This window comes from Pinus tabuliformis, chromosome 2_1 (genome assembly GCF_031772625.1).
Source record: "Pinus tabuliformis cultivar Carrire ecotype Pingquan chromosome 2_1, CPIR1, whole genome shotgun sequence".
In the NCBI taxonomy this organism is placed as follows: Eukaryota; Viridiplantae; Streptophyta; class Pinopsida; order Pinales; family Pinaceae; genus Pinus; species Pinus tabuliformis.
In genome coordinates this window covers 101,667,676-101,687,423 of record NC_142299.1, presented here as the reverse complement: position 1 = coordinate 101,687,423, position 19,748 = coordinate 101,667,676, and the positions used below count along the sequence as shown (strand labels likewise).

The window sequence follows — 19,748 nt, the reverse complement described above, 5'->3', positions numbered from 1 at the left end:
TTTCTGTAGACATTTTCCTATCAAGTTAAAGTGCTATTGTATCAAGACTGGATTGGCTTGTTGGATCAAGGAATAAAGTAAAGACATTTCACAGGATTCTTGTGTAAAGCGGAAATCAAATAAGTATTCTCTCTCATGTGTATTATTGTTTTTCTTTATGTTTATTAATAATCATATGTGTTTCTATGAAATCTGAATGGTAAACTAGGAATGATATTTCAGAACTGGCTTTAATGCTCTCTGTCTTGATTGTTTACATTCTTAATGTTTTCTGCTAAACTATCTTAGTTAGGGAATTCTTAACTGCTCCCTTACTTCCGTAGTTTCCCCCTAGGTCTATAGTAAAGGATTCTTAGTTTCCCTTTGCTCATGATCACCTCCTGCTCTTCATCTTGATCCCGGTCTAAGGATTCTTCATTGCCCTTTCACCCTGGTTAGGACTATCTCATCCATTGAACCTAAAGATTTGCCTTTTGCTTTGCTAGCTTGCCCTGTGAACACTCCCTTTAGTGATCTGGTCCAGTTAAGCCATCCTTTGATTAACTCCATAGCCCAATGGCTTGAAGACCTTGCTCCATTCATCTGCTCCTAGAATTCCACCACCCAACCAAAATCAACACCTTATGAACACTAAGAACTAGCCTAAAATCCCACCCAAAACGAAGTTAAATTATAGAGAGAGCCCTCTTTGGACTTAGGTTGGCTAGAACCCAAGTCTAAAAGATTAGGTTTGTGGTTACCTCAGATTATTCCTTCTTTTGATAACTTCTAGGGAAGACTTCTGAGTGATAACAAATTCTTCATCAACTGAAACCACATTGTCCAAAAATGACTTTTTTCTTACTACACTACCTACATACTGTGATACTAAACTGATATTGTCTAAAAACCTTTTAAAAGACACCTAGAACAAGTACATATTTGCAATACATAATTTAAAACAGGAAGCAAACTAGTATACATTAGTCGAACCAGATTTGGGAATAACTTCAACATTGTCCTCATTAGATTGACTTGGTTGCACTAGAGCTGGAACTTACGTCTCTTTCACCACCTCGACATCCTTTTCCAATTGTTGTGGGGCCATGAGCTGATTCACAACCATCGTCACATGCCTATCCTCTTCCACGTCGACTATGGATACACCATTCCTGCTCAGGGATTCAATTCTTATGAGGCAAAGGTCCAAAAAATCAAAATTCGTCTGTAATCTGCCCAACTTAGTCGAAAGTAAACCAATCTTCTAGTTCATGAGGGTTAATTGAGCTTGAGTCTCCACAACCCCCATTTACCCCTCCCTATTTAACAAAGATAACATATACTCCATCGATGTCATGAGGTAGTCTAAATGATGATTAAATTATTTCTTCTTTGATATCAACAACCTTTCCATGTTAAGGTTAATTGAGCTTGAGTCTCCACAACCCCCATTTACCCCTGCCTATTTAAAAAAGACAACATATACTCCATCGATGTCATGAGGTAGTCTAAATGATGGTTGAATTATTTCTTCTCGGATATCAACAACCTTTCCATGTTTACACTTGCACAAAAATTCTCCTTTCCTGCTATGACCTTTGAGAACTAGACCCAAACTTTAGATAAGAAGGTGATGAGCAAGCGAGCTTTATACCTAGACATGCATGCCCCCACCAAGCCAAAAATTCGCTTGCCATCTCAAATGCACCAAACTACAAAATGCATTCTCCTTACCAAAACATTTGTTTTCTAAGTTACTACCTCTGCAACTAGCTCCCTTCACCATTAAATCTTTGTACCCCGAGCGTGCTTATTTCTCCTTGTTAAGAGATATAACAACCCTCATCATCCTTCCACATTTATTATAATTTTGATCAGATTTCCATTTGTCCCATACCTTTCTTACATTCACATTGATAAGCCAAGTGTACGCATGGGCCCAGATCTCGACAATTATGAGGAGCTACCGAACTATTGTAGAGAGAGTTTGAAGGTTCAAAAAGATGAGTGTGGGATGACAGTAGGATGTTGGACCACCACCCAATTTATTCCCCCTTTACTACTTTAAAAAAAAATCAATACACCTAGTCTCTAATGAGTGCTTGGGATTTTCATGGTAAAGACTTATATGCACTGCTTTTGTCGTCCTGGGCCGATATCCCATGTTCTAAGGAGACTCCCTTATTTGCTAATGCATCTTCTTTTGAGTTTAGATAGAACTTGATTGATTCAAATTTTACTATTTATAATCTTATTTGTTGCAAAATTGAGGATTGAACATGACTAGAGTTCTCTTTGAGTTTTAGCACATGTTGGATGACTATCATAGAGTCGTCATACACCATTAATTGCCAAATTCTCCTTAAGATAGCCAATTCTAACCCTTGCCACAAAGCTAAGAATTCGGCTTGATTATTGATTGCACTCCCCAAGTCCCTCTGCATATTGGATCTCTATTTCTTCATCGGGGCGATAGATAACCCCTCCTGCGCTTGCCTCCCCTCATAAAATATATATTAATAATATATGTTTTATGTTATACTTGAATATTTATAAGAATAAAAATTAACTAATAATAATAATTTACTTTTAAGGTCATGGTTAAATTAGACATGAGAGAAGAGATCTACTTTCTCACAATAATTTGATTATTACAATTTATAAAAGTGTACATACTCCACCTCTTTCTATTTATACTTGTGATGTCTTACCAAGAAACACATATTTTTAACGGAGTTGTCTATAATGCGACTTTTTGGAGATTTCGGTGACGGAATCCGGCGGGAAAAATTGAGGTTAAATCTTGATTTGTATTATTTAAAATGGTTTTTTAACTGCATATTTGGATTCAACACCCTGAAAAACCCCTGGGACGCTTTGATTGTGCATAAACTAGCTATCAAACTTGCTATTCCAATAAATTGCTGCCGGATTTTGACCAGAAAAGCTTCCAAAAAGTCGCATTATAGACAACTGCATTTTTAACAATAAAACTCACTCAAAATATAATATATAAATGAAAAATATAAAATATTATGTGATTAAATTAAAAAATAATTTAATAATTTTAAAAATTCAAATTAAATATATAATTTCAGTTGTAGGCAAAAAAATAAAATAAATTTTTTAAGTCAAAATTAGAAATTACCTATAAAATATAGGTTTGTTGACTTGTATAAGGTTTAGTTTCTATTAAATTACTCGTTAAAATTTTATGGGAAATAATTAAAAAATGAAAATTATATACCAGTTCAAATTTTATCAAATAAATTGAAAATAAAAATTATATGTAGAAATTAAAATTGTTAAAAAAATGTTTCATTTTTCCATTGAATATTAAAATTGAAAATCACGAATTGACTTTAACTTAAATATGAAAAGAAAAACACAAGCTAGGGAAAAAATTAAAAATAAAATAAAATTGAAAACGGAAATATGCCTGATTCAGGTGGCTTAGGGTGTGCTGCAATAATTAAATAAAAATAAAAATCTCTCACATTCGTGGAAGTTTGATTTTTTAATGCATTCCTACCATGGCCATAAATTAAATATTGTATATATAACAATAAAAAATGAATGGTGGGCAATATTTAGTTAATATCTTACCACAAACAAGTTGGTGTGCACCATCCAAACATGTGGACACATGGGAGCCTCTCTGAGAGTAGCTCACCAACAATTTGAACTTGACCCGCATAGTCCTATAGCCACGTGTGCTCTCGTTAACGGTGATTTACCGTGCTAGTGATGGGACGGAGGCTGACGTGTGGGCTGTGCTCATTTTATGCCACGTCATCAAGAGACGCCAAGTCCAAAACCACTTCAAATACACCCCTCCGCGAAATTACTTTGGAATTCACTGGCACTTGGTCTAAACGCCGGAGAATTGTCTGCACGTGAATGACCTTACCGAGAAATAGAGTTTTCAATTTATGAAGAACCTTGTAGCTATTGAAGTTTTAAGGTCTAGTTTGTGGGGTTGAAGCCTTCTCTGCACGTATAATGGTATTGCAGAACAACAACGGAGGAAGATTGGGATTGGGAGTGGGATTTATCAGAGAGAATCACATGCTTGGATATGCCTGCTTTCGCTTCCCACTCCGCTGCAAATCATCCAATTCATCAGCAGTTTCTCTAACACACTCTCCATGTAGTTACAGCTACTACTCTCTCCAGAACATTCACAGGCATTCTTCTTCTCCCTCTTCATCGTCCTTGTCATCATTCGTTTTGTTCCAGAGGAATAATAATTTGCAGCACAATAGCATTGAGTCTTGCTGCCATTTATCCAACGCCAAGAGGGCTCAGCATCATTCCAGTTCCTGTCTCCTTGCAGAGAATCATATTGGGTCTGTGGGAGCTACCATCTGGCATGCTCTGATCCCCTCCTCCTCTCAGTTTTCACATACCCAACAAGTACCCAATGTGGAAAATGGTAGAATAAGAGCAGAATCTAATTCGCTTTGCAATTTCTCAAGGAATAGTTTGGTGGGTTTTGAAAGATCTTCTATTGGGATTTACGGAAAGTGTGATTCTATGACTTGTCCCAAGCTTCCTTTTGTGGGCGGATTTAGCGAGGGTTCTTGGAATGCCACGTGGGATGTGAGGCCTGCAAGATGGTTGCACGGAAGCCATTCTGCCTGGCTGTTGTTTGGGGTATGCGCTTGTTTTTCAAGCCTCAATCCTGCACACAGTGAAGCCGAAAATGTTGAAGTTGTGGCTGCAATAGACGGAAATGATGATAACAGTGCGGTAGATGATGCAATCCCTGCAGCTGATCAGGCATCTCATGGAAAGAAAGTTTATACCGATTACTCTGTTACGGGTAAGCATAACCCTCTTGTAATTTTTTCTCTAGACCATATAAATAGCATTGTTAAAAGTTGGATCAACTATAATCAAATCCAGGGTTTGTTCCTCCAGCAGGTGGGATACCACTCTGCTATATGCTTGTTTCATGATTTTGATTATGATTTTTCCCTGGAAAAGATCAGGACTTCAATGTAATTTCATCCTTATTAGGCACTCACAAGATGTACACTTTATGAATTTTGGACAATAGCAACATTAAAAATTTCACTCATATGAGTCTCGTTGATCCTGTAGAATCCAAATATATAGATGAATGGTAAAATCTCATTAATTCACCTTTGTTTTCCGTGAAAAATAGGCAAGCCCTACCCATATTGGCATCCACTCATGATAAGCAAGCCTTGTTAAGAGTATAGATTGACATCCTTAGTTTCTGAGCTGCACTTTAACAACAGATGTCCATTTAAAATCATGCAAAACAATTACTAAACTCATTTAAAAGTATTTTGCAAAACAATTTCCAAAAGCATTTAGAAGTTCTAGGAAATTGGATCACAATTTTTTTATGTAATAGATAAAATATTAAAAGAAGGAAATCTTTGGGTCTGAAAAAATGATGAACATTCGACATCTCATACAGGTATTGGTGCTAGTGGATCTCGGGATTTAGTCATTCATTCAATCAGTTCTTGTAGTAGTTTTCCTTTTTGCTAAATACTAAATTAGATTTTGGATCGTAGGAATTTTGTTATAGACTAGATTATCCAAAATAGCCAGAAAAACACTGAATGTGAAGCACAACTCCTAAATATAATAAGGATGATGAATTTCACAACTCTAAACAAATGGGAGATTTTATTTTCCAATAACTCCAAATGTTAACAATATCAAATATAACTTGAGTATAATAATATATTTATATACTAGTTGCTCCCTCAATACTCATGGGACTGTGGGTTTGAGTGGAGGGTCAAATCCTATTTTGATAAATATCTAAGTCAGGTAAAGATTGCATAGGCACAAATATAGATCAATTGTATGGAAGTGAAATGCATTTTCTTTTACTAAAATTTTGTGAAAGAGTGATGTGGCCAGTGTGTAGTAACTTGGCACTGTGTAGTAACTTGGCACGGTTCACTCTCTGCTTTGAGCATCATGATGGAGCAGTAGTTAATTTGTTTGGATGCATTGTACATACTATGTTTGCAGTTCATATTAGACGTTATCACAAGCTCTTGAGCTTATGAAATCCCTGACTCTTTAGATTCTTAAATCCCTAACTTTCCTAGGTTTGAATTTTACTAATAGTTGGTGCCGTATCCCCATGATGAATCATGTGAATGAGTTTGAACCTTTTATGACCAACGTGAACTGTGTGAATGATTTGGAATGTTTAATGGTCAACATATTGTATCTTTGTTTTTTGTTTACTAGGTTTGATTGTTTGGTTAGTTCATTCCAATGCCTTCACAATGCAACATGAGAGGGCAGTGGGAAGTTGTGCTCATTCATTAAAAAACAAGCTTGTTTAAAGAAATGTTTTAAAGCTTTATGGAATTCTGTAATCCAGTGAGTTTGGTGTGATAGATGCCCTTTCTCTTGGTCGCATTATTTAAGGCAACAAACTGTTTTGGGAGAAAAGTATTTTGAAAATCCCTCCTTTTTAATTTGCTAATCTTATTTGACTTTACTTGTGCAGCCATACCAGGAGACGGCAGATGCTTGTTTCGGGCTGTTGCTCATGGTGCTTGCTTGAGAAGTGGAAAACTAGCTCCAAATGAGAGCCTGCAAAGAGAGCTAGCAGATGAATTGCGTAGCAGAGTAAGCATTTATTCATGAAGTTTAATCTTTTGTCTCGTGGGCTATTTAATCTTATGGCTCAGTGTTATTCGATGGAATATTAAAATTGCAAGCTGTGGCGCGATTACATGGTATTTGCAGAAATAATCTGCTTTACCCCTTCCATGTTAATTTTAAGAAATTAGGATATGTGATCTTACTTGTACTCTATCTGGATTCTGCAAATCACATCCAGTCAGTTCTTTTTTGCCTTTTAAATAGGTTAATCATGCGTCAATGCTTGACTGCTTGGATTCCATATTTGGAAGGACCCATTGATAAACAAGGAACACTGCCATATATATCATTACCAAACAATTCTCTGACAAGTACCTACATACTTTTCATATAAGGATATGGAAACTGGGCCCAACATTGTAATATTTTAGTAATTTTTTTCATGACACAACCACCAGCAGGACTCTCGAGTCTCTTGAAGGGAGTTTGTGGATTTCGTTGACTGCATGTCTTTTAGAGGTTTACTTTCCTGTTAACCTAAAGGAGAGTGAGATTGATTGATGGATGGTTCTTAATCCTAAAGCAAACGTGCAATGTTTTCTCACAGGTGGCAGATGAATTATTAAAGAGGCGTGAAGAGACAGAATGGTGAGTGCTAACAGCTACTGTGATGTAGTAATTGTAGCATTTTCTCTTAGGAGCTTTACGAACAAACTTCCCTAAAATATTGATCAATATCCAAATTTAACATATTATTTTCCAGGTTCATAGAAGGCGACTTTGATATGTATGTTGAGCAGATTAAAAGGCCACATGTCTGGGGTGGAGAGCCTGAATTACTGATGGCTTCGCACGTTCTCCAGTAAGTTACTTTATCTAGACTTTGATATTTTTTAGATTGGTTTCCAAAGCGAAAATAATATTGTGGAAAAATTTAACAAAAGCAGCTAGGTCAGATTTAAGACATTGACATAAATATGAAAGCATTATGATGGGCATTGCATCGTATATTCAGTTCTTGCATATCGAACATAAATGGGATGTGTAGCAATAGACGTTAAAGGGTAGATTTTGGTCTGTGCAACAATGAATTATTGTGTTTTGCTGAGGGAGACAAGTGTTAGAACACTGCAGTAGTTATTACATCGGTTACAAATTGCTATTAACTGAAGTTAATGATTTTATCTCTGGATGGATACAGGATGCCAATAACTGTGTATATGCGTGAGAGGGACGCTGATGGCCTCATTGCCATTGCAGAGTATGGTCAAGATTATGGGAAGGGAAATCCGGTTAGTGTTTTGTATCATGGATTTGGGCATTATGATGCCTTGCAGATTCATAATGACTGAATTCAGTCAAAGGTGTAGGGTAATAGGCCAATTTTTCTAAATTTTTTAATCCTATGGAAATTTTAAGAATACAGACAGAATATCAATAAACCTGTGAATTTTCACATGCAATCGAAAACAAACCCATGTACATGGAATCTGTTGCTGTGAAGTTTGAGAAAGACTTCAGTCATGTAGCCTGCCATCAGGTCAAGCCAATCCCTTTTTGTAGTCTGTAGATGCCTACGTTGATTATGCCAAGAGTGAGAATTATTACTAGGTTTAAAATAATCTGGATATGATCAGAACTTATTTTCCCTGAAGTTCTGGCACATCATGTTTTCTAACCAAATAAATACATGGATAATTTTACTTACCCCTTGTTGCTTTTATTATATTGCTTGGGTAGAATTTTTGACAATTGTTGATTATTGAGACTATTCCTATACAGAGGAAAGCCTAGATCAATATCACTGAAGTGATTACACATTATTATTTTATAATTTCACAGAAAGGTTTCTGTACTTTGGTGGTGAATTGCATGATTACAAGTCCTTCCAGTGATAAAAAAGCAGTCTTCCAGAAATATCATGTTCTATTAGACAATGATTTTAGCATCAAAGTTTGTGCAGAAGTTAGTAATTATTAGTGCCATGTATTATATCTATATACGATCAATTTCTGTAAGACATCTAAGAAATTTATTATTATTTCACCGCAATGAAGGTGGAGTTCCATGTACCAACGACTCCACAATTTTAGGTTTCTTCCTCAACATTCTGGCAGATGATTTAAAATTTGTGCCCTGTTCCTCTTTAGGTATAGCTTTTAAATTTTAAACATTATGGCCTTGTTATTGAGCTATTGAAATTTGAAAGGGTCACTCTCTTATCACCACGGATGGAATTCTGGTATTGTCTTGCACTTAACACCCACTTAAAAAGATTTGGCAAAAACAAATCTCTTTCCGTGATCTTAACAAGAGCTTGAAAACCACATGTTGGATATATAAGAATGTGCATATTCTTAGGATTACGAAGATCCGCTGAAAAATTATTTGTTGCACTAAAGCATGCGGTGGCATATAAAATCATAATCACATGAAACAACACATAAAAATTGTGCTTGGCACTAGAGTATGCAGTGGCAAATAAAATCTGAAGTACATGAGATAACACATCTAAAGAACAGAGTAATTTCAAAAGGTAACCTAGTTTTGAAAATTTTTGTTTCTATTAATTAGAGTATAAATTATTTGTAATTTCAGGGATTAATTGGCTTAGTCGGTTCATTCCTTTCTACCTACTGCTGTAGTACCAACTAATAGAAATATAGCCTTTGCAATGCTACTGTGCTGGGAATGTAACAAGCATTCAATGATTTAAAGCATCAAATAAACAAAATTTTGTTGGATATCAGAGTTATCCCACTTCAGTCACAATCGTTGGTATACTAAAAGTGGAAAAAGAAAACAGGGTACAGAGATACAAGAAGATGCAGGAACCAGAAGATCTATGTGGAGAAAACCCTCTTGGGGTGTTTAAAAGATGCAGCGCAGCATACATCTTCTAGCCTGTTACACTTAACAGTTGGACGAGATAAACTGTTGTTTTTTGTGTACAGGACAAGTGACAGTGTACCTCCATTCTGTAGTTTCAGTTGTGGCAGTAGGAACCTCTAGGCTGCTTCATCTGGTTTCCAATGGCGAGCAATATGTACCAGGCTACAGAGAATTTAATGCAGTTTTACATCATTGGATTTATAGTTATTTAGATGCAATGATGTAAAACCCTGTGAATAGAGCATAATGCTCTGTAATTAGGTGTTTATTGATCTACGTTACCAACTGACCTTTTCTTCCAAGCCTTATGCCTGTTTTTAAACTTTTGTTTGTAGCAAGAAGTCATTTTCCCAAGGACCATTCGTTGGCTGTGTAGGTGGTGCTAATGCCTCAATTAGTGACATTGACTGACCTTTCCTTCCAAACCTTATGCCTGTTTTTAAACTTTTGTTTGTAGCAAGAAGTCATTGTCCCAAGGACCATTCGTTGGCTGTGTAGGTGGTGCTAATGCCTCAGTTAGTGACATTGTCTAAACGTCTTCGTGCTTGTGTGATGCAAAAGAAGAAGACCTATAGTCTGTGGCATGTAAACCCCAAAGTGTTGTGAACATTGGCACTAGGGTTGTCTTTGAAGTGTTGAAATTACGTACTACAAAGAATACTAGGGTTTGTGTGATATAAACCCTAGATCAAGACGAGCGATAGAGTGAAGCTTGGAGAATGAACAAGGGTTGGCTTGCTGGTGTTGACACTAGCTTGTTGTTAAACCCTTTGAGTGGCTACTAGTAGCTTTGTGGGATGCCTTGCTAAGCAATATTTGTTGGCTTTGTGTGATGCCTTGCTAACCCATGTTTGTTGATTAGGGTTTATTGTTAATGGTGGATGCTCTAGCTAGGGTTTGGATGCATTGGAGAGTCTTAGCTTGTGAAAAGCTTGAATGACAATCTTGTATCAATCTGTGATACATTGTTTGTATGTGCTCGTAATTTTATTTGTTGAAAATATGAAGTGTACTTGACTGTCCAAACTTTGGGTAGATGCAAATCTGATTTTCATCTTATGTTGTCATGATGATTGAGTAGTTTCCACCGTTGGTTATGCATGCTATTAGAAAATAATAGTGAGCAGTTTTTGTTGAGTGATTAGACAAAGATTTAGAAGCTAAGAGGGAAGATTTGTGATCGAAACAAATCTGTGGTTCATAAGTTATTTTCATATCTATTATTTGTTGGAGATTGTGCTCTTAAAGTTGTGAATCTTCTTCCCTTGAAATGCATTGTTTTGATGTTTATTTTTGGGGGCTGCCTTCTGTATTTGGTTGGAAAATGTAAAAGATATATGATTGTAATTTAGATTTCAGATTCAACTATAAGGTTGAAAGTTCACAAGGAACAATATCCAAGGAACTTCAAGTTCTGAGGTGAAATTTTGAAATATTTAATTTCCAGATTTCTTGAAATTTGTACATGGTCTCAAGAGCTTATTCGATTGAGATTACCATCTTCATGAAGAGGGAGTTGGGTATTTCAATTATTTTGTACTTGAAGAGGTGTTTGCTCATTAGTGGTTGCTAAGGTAGTAAAACCCTAGTGTGTTTTAGATGAACATTTACACCTGTGAAGAGCTTGATGAGTTGAAACTAAAATTGTGCTTGTTATGAGAATCTATTTTCCCCTATTATAGATGAAGGATTTATGGATTTATTTCATTGATTATTGGTATGTGGTTTATTATGTGTGATGTCCTTAAGTACTTGTGATAGGTGTTAATTTATTCCAATGGATGTCAATGGTCGGAGTGCATTGATGTTTATGATAGGTATGTATTATTTAATTGTTTGCAATCTTTTTTTTTTTGACCTTGAAGGTGTTGATTCATTGTGTGATAGATCAATGATTATTGGTTGATCTGTTTTGGTTGAGTTGTGACTAAGGGTTACAATAATGGTAACCTTTGTTATAAATTGGAGGGAGTTTCCAAGGTATCCTTTAGGATACTATTGTTGTACATCTTGTACATTGTCTTTGTTGAGAGATTGATCATAGGTGTGGTGGCCAGTGTGATGCTAAGCTATTAGTGAATCTTAGTAGGTCATATTGTGCATTTGTATTATGTACACATTGTACTTTGTATCTTATCTTAAAGAGTTGATCTTCCATGTATTCTTCATATGTGGTTATACTTCTACTCTTGCCTTAGAGTGCTAGGTTTTGGGAAAAACCTAAAGAAGTCAAATAACCACTAGGGTTTGGATTTACCTTTGTGGAGTATATGAGTTGTAGAATTGAAAAGGGTTGTGGAAGACAAATTTGGATATAGATTCAAAACATGTATAGTGAAAATAGTGATTGATTCCAAGCTTGCAACTTATAGGAGCACTAATGAATACTGGTGACAGGGTTGTTGGATTCTCTTAAAAAGAGGGAAGTGAATTTGTTGAGGTTGTTTCTTCAATGGTTAGAGGATATGAGGTGCATGAGAGGGAATTTTTTTTGTAATGTTTAAACTTCTTAATCTTTGTGATTAAATGTAATTAATTATGTTTAGCAATATTTTATTTATGGCATGGATATGTTATTAACATGCCAAGTTGAACCTAGTGGAGTAAATGTTTAGAGTTGAAAAAATATTGTGGAAGACAAACTTGGATAGGTTCAAAACTTATGCATTAGAATCGATGATTGATTCCAAGCTTGCAATTGATGGGAGCAATGATGAATACTAGTTATAAGGTTGTTGGATTCTCTTACAAGGAGGGAGGTGACTTTCTTGAGGTTGTTTCTTCAATGGCTAGCGGTTTTTAGGTGCACAAGAGGAATTCTATAATTTCCCCAATCTTGAATCCTTGCAATAAAACGTAATGAGTTATGTTTAGTGATATTTTATTTACGACATGTTATTAACAGGGCAAGTTGAATTGGATAAACAAAAAATAGTGTAAATGAAGCATATTCTAATTAATAAAATGCTAGTTGACTAAAATGCAAACCCCTATATGGATCATGATACCACGAGTGGGGATTAAATTAGGGGGGTGAGAACGAAGTTTAATATGCCTAAGGATCCATAGCCACCTTTATCAAACTATTTTGTAATTTCTAATTTTATTTTGAGAAATATACTCCATTTTTCCTTATTCACTTCACAGGTAATCATTGAATGCAGTGGGTGGAAGGACCACCTTCCTCGATTTTGAGAAAATGGGTTGAGTACCACAAGGATGGCATCGAGTGGGTCAAGTCACCCACTAGAAACGTCTTCCTTGGGAAAATATGATTTAGGAAATCATGGCCGTGTTTTAAGGGTGAGTTGCATGAAAATGAGGAGGCATTTAATCGGGGAAGGGAAGGAGACAACATAATTTAAAAAATTGGCCGGTTTAAATTGGTAGTTGGTCAGGAAGGGTTGGGCAGTGAATTGGTATATAAACCCAATTGGAGCGTTGGTTTGTACAATTTAGATACCAAACTAGTCAGTTTGGTACCTGATCGGTTGATTCCAACCCTAATCGACTAAGCATATGTCACATGCAAGGGAGGAGTTTGGGAACATTGGTGGTACCTTTTCAAGTGGTTTTGGAGAAAACCAAGGATTATTTCGCTCTCAAAACAACCCCCATTTGCTATAAAACCAAACCTCCCCCTCCTAAGCTCTAAATCTAAACAAAAAAACCTAATTTAACCTGAGCAATCTTGGCTATTGATGGCACTGTTAAATTCTTAAAGTAAAATGTCAATTTTTTTTAAATGCATTGCCATTATTTGTTTTAGAATGTTTAAGAGTGGTTCCAACATTATTGGACTTATATGGAGAAAGTAGAATTTCATATCCCACTCAAAATTCATTAGACTTAACAATATTCAGGGTTTTAGGATTGGTATGATTGCATCATTTTTATTGAATTCTATCATGTATGAGGGCATGAGATTGACATTTAATCAAGAGCTTGAAGCACTTTATGTATCTTGGTGCTGGTGTTATTGATTATTGAACTTCTTTTCCATGACCTTAAAAGAAATGTACCCTTTAATCAAACAAAAATAATTGGTTAAGCATATTAAACTTTTTCTACCATATTATAAGATTGAGGAGATGAACCCTTCACTCAAACCAAAGTCATTAGTTAGGTATGTTAAACTTTTTAAATTTCTAATATATTATAAGGATGAGGAATCCGAGTTTAAAGACATTGAGTCATGGATGTTTATGTAGCTTTTGTTGATGATCTCATTTCTAGTAGTGCTAAATTAATGATGGGTTTGATGAGTAGTCATGTTAATCAATGATTTGTAGTAGGCTTGTGGCCGAATAGCTTGTAGCATTGCTTTTGGACTCTAGAGGCCATTTATAGCTTCACTGATTGTGTATTTTATTGTTAATATGTATTGCACTCAGTGCCACTTTGATATATTCACTCTGACATGGTATATAGATGAACCAACTTTGTAATTTCGCTATTGATGGTTTGGAATCATGGTTTGAGATCTTAAAAATATTTTTTTCTTTAAAAAATAACTATTATATATATTTTTTTTCAAATTTTGTTTATTGAATCCGATTCAATCTGATTCCAACTTGAAATCTGGTTAGATAGGTGGGTTGATTCAAAACTTAGTTCAAGTTTTTAGAACTATGGGAAACACACATGAAGTAAGTGTAGAGCGGGGAGGGAGAGATTGCACATGTGCAATGAGAGGTCAAATAAACTTTTGCATGCCAAGGGTAGAGCATATGAGAGAACAAGATTTGAGATAAGCGTGTGATAGAGTAAAACTAATCCAGTTGGCCCTGAATTTGAACCTTAGCATTGTGTGGGACATGTTTCAGATTATTGGGAAATAGGGCACAATTTATGGTCCTGTTGGGTGCAAAATAGAGATTGTAAGGAGTTCTCTAAGGGACTATGGAATAACGAAGGGGAATCATGTTCCCATGTTGTGTTGGGCCAACATGAGAGGGGCCTAGAGTTATGAGAACCCAAGGAACCAACAAGGAACTTCCTAGTGAATCTACTCTTGAAGAGTTTGCCAAATCTCCATGATGGCTAAGAGCCTTATCTTAAAATTCACGCTGGTGGTATCATGATTTGGTGAGGGGTTGGCCAGTTGTAGAAAGTTCAAGGTGTAACTGAGCCTACAGTTAGGGAGGGGGGCCCTAGAGTTATGGGAGCCGTAAGAACCGACAAGGAACTTCCTAGTGAATCTACTCTTGAAGAGTTTGCTGAATCTCCATGATCATTGAGAGCCTTATTTGGAAATTCACCCCGGTGGTATTATGATTTGGTTCAAGGGTGGCTAGTTGTAGAAAGTTCAAGGTGCAATAGAGCCCACAATTGTGGGCAGTGGTGGGGGATTGGGGTGTGCGAGATTACAAGGAGACTTCCATTCCACCCTCGTGTATAGTGGTGTTAGTTTTTGTAGCATCAGAGGTGTTCTAGTCTCAAAACTTTGTGGAGAGGCTAAAACTGAGATCTCGATAACACATAAATTGTTTCTAGAAATTCCACATAGAAGTGTTTCAATTAGATTATTAACCTATTTTTAAATATTTCATAAGTGTAAATTTAGAAAAAGGGGTTAATTAATCAAAATTAACTGAGATAAGGTGTGAATCATTTAGAAACACACAGACCGACTCCGATATGATCTTGGCCCTTGATTAAGTTTTAATCTTGGCCATTGGAGGTACAACATAAGATTATAAGAAGAAGTGAATAGGTAAATGGAAAACACACCAATGCAAATACTTAGTTTCCTAGGTAGTTTGATTTTCTCAGTAGCAGAGTTCCAACATAGAAGATTAAGCCAGATGGTGAGTAGTAGGTGGTAGAGGAGGCCAACAACATTTCCGGAGGAAGTCTTTTAGTTTTGGAAGAGGTAGTGAGAGGGCGTGGGAAATTCCCAGAGGGTCTGCGCAAGGACTGTGCAACTAGTTTCTCAACTGTTTCCTCAAAATAGGATGGCTTAGTCATTAGATCCATGTAGCCAGTGTACCTCTCAGGTGACCTACTTTTCCTGCACAAATTTGAATGAGCTCCCACTTTCTCCCTGGCATCTTGCACCGATCTATCAGCGTCCTTGGTTATTTTTATACCTTCTCTAGATGGTTTTGCTTGAGTGAATGTCTCCACCCTTCCTCCTCTTTGTTCCTTCATTTGTGGTTGCTCCAAAACTTCCTAAGGATCCTCCTTTAGAGCTATAAGCTCCTCTTTTGGTGGGATTTGCATCTCCCTCTCAAGAGAACTTCCCATTGCTTTCTTCTCATAAAAAATTCATCCCTTTGCACAACTGTCATTCTGAGGGAAGGTAAGTACACCTGGTAATTATGTGGAGTTTCAATCTAACCCACAAAAACTCTACTTTCGTCTCAAATTTCTCCTTGAATCTTTGGAGACATGGTAGTAAACATAGGCTCCAAATATTCTAAAATGAGACACATCTGGCTTTCTCCCGGAGAAGGCCTCCAATAGTGTAGTCATATCAAGAATCTGATGAGGACTCTGGTTCTGCAAGTAGACTATTGTTATGAAACATACTCACAAAAAGATAGAAAATATGGATCGACGACTTAAAAATCAGCCTCTCCGAGGGGTCAACTTCCTTTACACTACACAGATGAAAAATTCTTGCATGATACAAATGACAAGACCTCCTTTCTCTATATAGGAGTTTAAGGGGTCATAATATAATTAGAGCCGACATAACAATAATAATGTAAGGGCACAATAATAACAATAGTAGGGTTATATGGGGCACAATAATAACAATATGGGGACTACATGGGCACAACAATATAATAAGAGGGTTGCACTAATAACAATAAGGGGTTACACTAGTAGTATAGGGACCTAACATTCCCCTCTCTTTCAAAAAGTCTTGTCCTCAACACTTGAATAGTTTTGGATGCTTCTGTATAAAATTCTCGCCCTCCCATGTGGAATCTTCAGCAGCTAAGTTCTTCCACTTGATGAGATACGCTGAAATTGATCGATTTCGTAGTTGTTGGTTTTTTTTTTTTTTTTAGTTCTGTGATTGCTTCAGGTTCCAATATGATTTTACCTTCCTCATAAAGTTTCGACGATATTGTTTGAATTGGGAGCTTGTCACTTATAACCTTCTTTAAGCATGAAACATGGAAAATTGGGGGCACTCGGGAAGATGCATGAAGCTCCAATTTGTATGCCATGCCAATCTTTTGCAGCACCTTGTAAGGACCTGTTGTGGCCACCAACAACCCCCATCCTTATTTAGTATTAGCAATAACACTAGGTAAGTGGGGACCCTTAGTAAAAAAATTCAAAAATTCAACTAAAACTCATGTATTATACTCCTTAAGAAAATATTGCATCGCGCGAAGAGGATAGGACATTTCCTTGTGAGTAAAATGATAAACTACGAAAGTGCGACGCGAAATCCATCGCATCGCATGCATTAAGAAACACTCATATTCGAAAAACTTAAGAAATCGCCGATGGCCGATATGCGGCATCGCATATCGCAACATCGCATAAACATCACATAACTATTTAACGATTATAACAAATCTGCGATACTGCGATCGGCGATCTTGCGATCGTGTGAAACAACAATCTGCGATTCTGCGATAAACGTGATCGGGCAACCCTGCGATAACACATCTTGATGAAAATGCGATAACGCGATGATGCAATGCTGCGATACGAATCACAGAAATTGTCCATCGTTGATTTTTCCCGGCTCAACATTCAAGAAAAGCTGTCCATAAACAAAAAATTGGATACACGCTTTAAATAAAATTAATGAATGTACGCCAAGTGTTAATGAAAGACAGTTTTATGTTTTTCGAAGAGTTAGTTCATGTCAGGTGGCATGTTTTTGTACATCCGTAGAGCTCAGAGCTTTCTTGTCGATTTTTATTATCATTACTCTCTCCTTATGTGTGAACTGCAGGAATGAAAAAACAGAAACAATATGAAGCAATGTGCAGGGAGCGATTAAGGAAAAATGTAAAGCTCCAATGCTCGGAAGCAGAGAAGAGATGCCCTCATGAACAGATACCGCATGCAACAGAGCCGCAAATTCCAGAGCGCTGCTGAGCTATCCATTACAGATCTGTCAGTTAGAGCCATGGTTGAATGAGTAGTTGAACAATGCTGATATCAACAGGCGATTTAACGCTCAAGGCTAGAAGCTCATGAAAGCAGTATGTTTACAAAATTTTGAAGCTTATACCCGGTGAAGGAAAGGCGCTAAAGGCGAAAAATGCACCAGAAAGGCCCGGATCAAAGAACGGAGGCAGTTTTCGATGCGCGATTAGCGCTAGCATCGCTGAGAAAATTGCTCAAAAAGAAAAGTCGCTAACTGTTCAGTCATTCATAAGCCCGGAAACACAAGAAAGTAAAGGCAGAAGTAATTTGAGGGTTAACCAAGTGGAATTTGGGTTATTACTGAGCATACACAGTAAATCCACATAGCCAGAGAATCATTTTCAAAGTATATCTGCTATTTTGCTGGAAAAAATGGTGCCAGCGCTTGCCATTTCTGTTTGCTTAGCTCAACCAAAAGCGGAAGACAGTCAGCCGACTCTACCCAGGCAAATATTGAATGCTCGCAACATTAAGGAGCAAATGCAGAAATAGTTAGATATTAGATTTAATTTTTAGAAATAATTTTGCTTAGAAAAAGGGCGGTCATTTAAACCGTATCCTGAATCTGTGTAATTAAGTTATTTAGTTAGTAGTATTTAAACCCTTCTCATGCATTTAGAGAAGGGTCCAGAAATTTATCAAAAACTTGTCCTCAGAACATGCACTTTTGCACCCTCAGAGGAGGTTTTGGTGAATGAATGGATCAAGATTTATTGATGTTTGCATTTGATATCTGCTACTGATGTTGCACTTCTGTACTCTTAGTAGATGTTAGAGCAAGGAGAGATAAATCATTATTGCTTGAAGCTTATGAGTAGGACCAGTCATAAATGGTACTTTTATCTCTTGACCATTTCTGCTTATATGTTAAAGTGATATACAGTTTTTAGTTGTTTATATGTTATTGCATGAATGCTTGAGTTACCATTTCACACTTTTGTACGGTGGTAGCTATTGATTTATGTTTAATGTATGAATAGCTTATTATGCGATATGCTGTTCACAACTGTTTTGCCTAATTTTTTATGCGAAATAGTTCATCTTAATTGTTTTCCTTTCTTATAATTGCTGAATGATCTTTATTACCAGTTTTTATTTGAAATCTCTTTATATCGCATAATATAAGAGTTACATCCCGGGTTAGCATAGATTAGATGTGTTGTTTTTATTAGATTACAATAGTATAGAATTAGATTAAAGTTTGAATTAGAATAGCTTAGATAGGAACTGTTAGATTAGCAACATCCAATTATACACACACACACCCATAGATTGGGAAACTGGTCCCATTATCCCCAGTCGGACCCGCTATACCAAACGGATAAGGAGCTGCCAACCAAGGTCCGGACTGGGTGGGTATTCCCCTTGTTGTCGACCCGATTTTCGGGGCTTCAACATATTTGGCGCTAGAAAGAGGGCCTGAACTATGAATGACAAGTAAATCAAAATATGAATACCATTCTGAGAGTAAATCACCCTCATCATCTCCCCCGACTTCCTCATTACATTTAAATCCAGAGTTAGAAGTCGCTCGAGTATCAACCACTGCTACACACCTTGATATTTTAGACCAATCTACCATTGAACCTCCTGAAGTTGAATCCTTGATTCACAAACTTCAGCGATTTTCCATCTCCCCTCAGAGGTCTGATAAATCTCAAGGCAGCGTGACTTCGCAGTACAACCCTGCTCATCCCCTGACCAGGCTAAAGAGTGAAAAGTTTGGCGTCCAGCCAACCGAATTACCTCTTCCCACCAGGAAAAGAGCGAGGAAATCACCGCAAGAGTCTGACAGTGAGACTCTTTCGTCTGCATCATCCATCTCAACTACTTCACCGCGAAGTCAACCATCCACACCTCCACTCCAGATTATCGTCCATTCGTCCACTGGAACCCCCACAAACCCTCTTCAATCATCTACGATCATAGTGTCCTCATCCTCCCAGCCACATCGATCATCCTCTGCACTTTCCTCTGTTAGCAGTTCAATGATGGCCCAGTCTCCATGGAACAACCCTGGGGCAGTCTTAATGCCTGCACCCTTGAGTCAAATACCGGCCCATCCTGAGAAATGGATGCCTAAATTCAATCCCGAGGCAGGCATGCTAGCAGAAGAGCACATAAACAACTTCATGCTTTCCATT

The 19,748-nt window shown here is 36.9% G+C and overlaps 1 protein-coding gene across 1 annotated transcript; it reads left to right on the top strand.

Annotated features, from left to right (window-relative positions):
• Positions 1-3,823: 3,823 nt before the first annotated feature.
• On the top strand, positions 3,824-8,296 carry LOC149198988 (uncharacterized). Its single transcript, XM_089402245.1, has 5 exons — positions 3,824-4,804; positions 6,491-6,612; positions 7,196-7,236; positions 7,352-7,450; positions 7,790-8,296. Exons 1-5 carry the CDS (start codon positions 3,982-3,984, stop codon positions 7,938-7,940), a joined length of 1,236 nt encoding a protein of 411 aa, XP_089258371.1. The 5' UTR covers positions 3,824-3,981; the 3' UTR covers positions 7,941-8,296.
• Positions 8,297-19,748: the final 11,452 nt, after the last annotated feature.

Excerpts from the sequence above, each read along its gene's own strand:
- LOC149198988 (XM_089402245.1), top strand. The coding sequence starts at position 3,982 with ATGGTATTGCAGAACAACAACGGAGGAAGATTGGGATTGGGAGTGGGA. Across the intron at positions 4,805-6,490 it reads TACCGATTACTCTGTTACGG|CCATACCAGGAGACGGCAGA; the intron begins GTAAGCATAACC and ends TTACTTGTGCAG. Across the intron at positions 7,237-7,351 it reads AGGCGTGAAGAGACAGAATG|GTTCATAGAAGGCGACTTTG; the intron begins GTGAGTGCTAAC and ends ATTATTTTCCAG.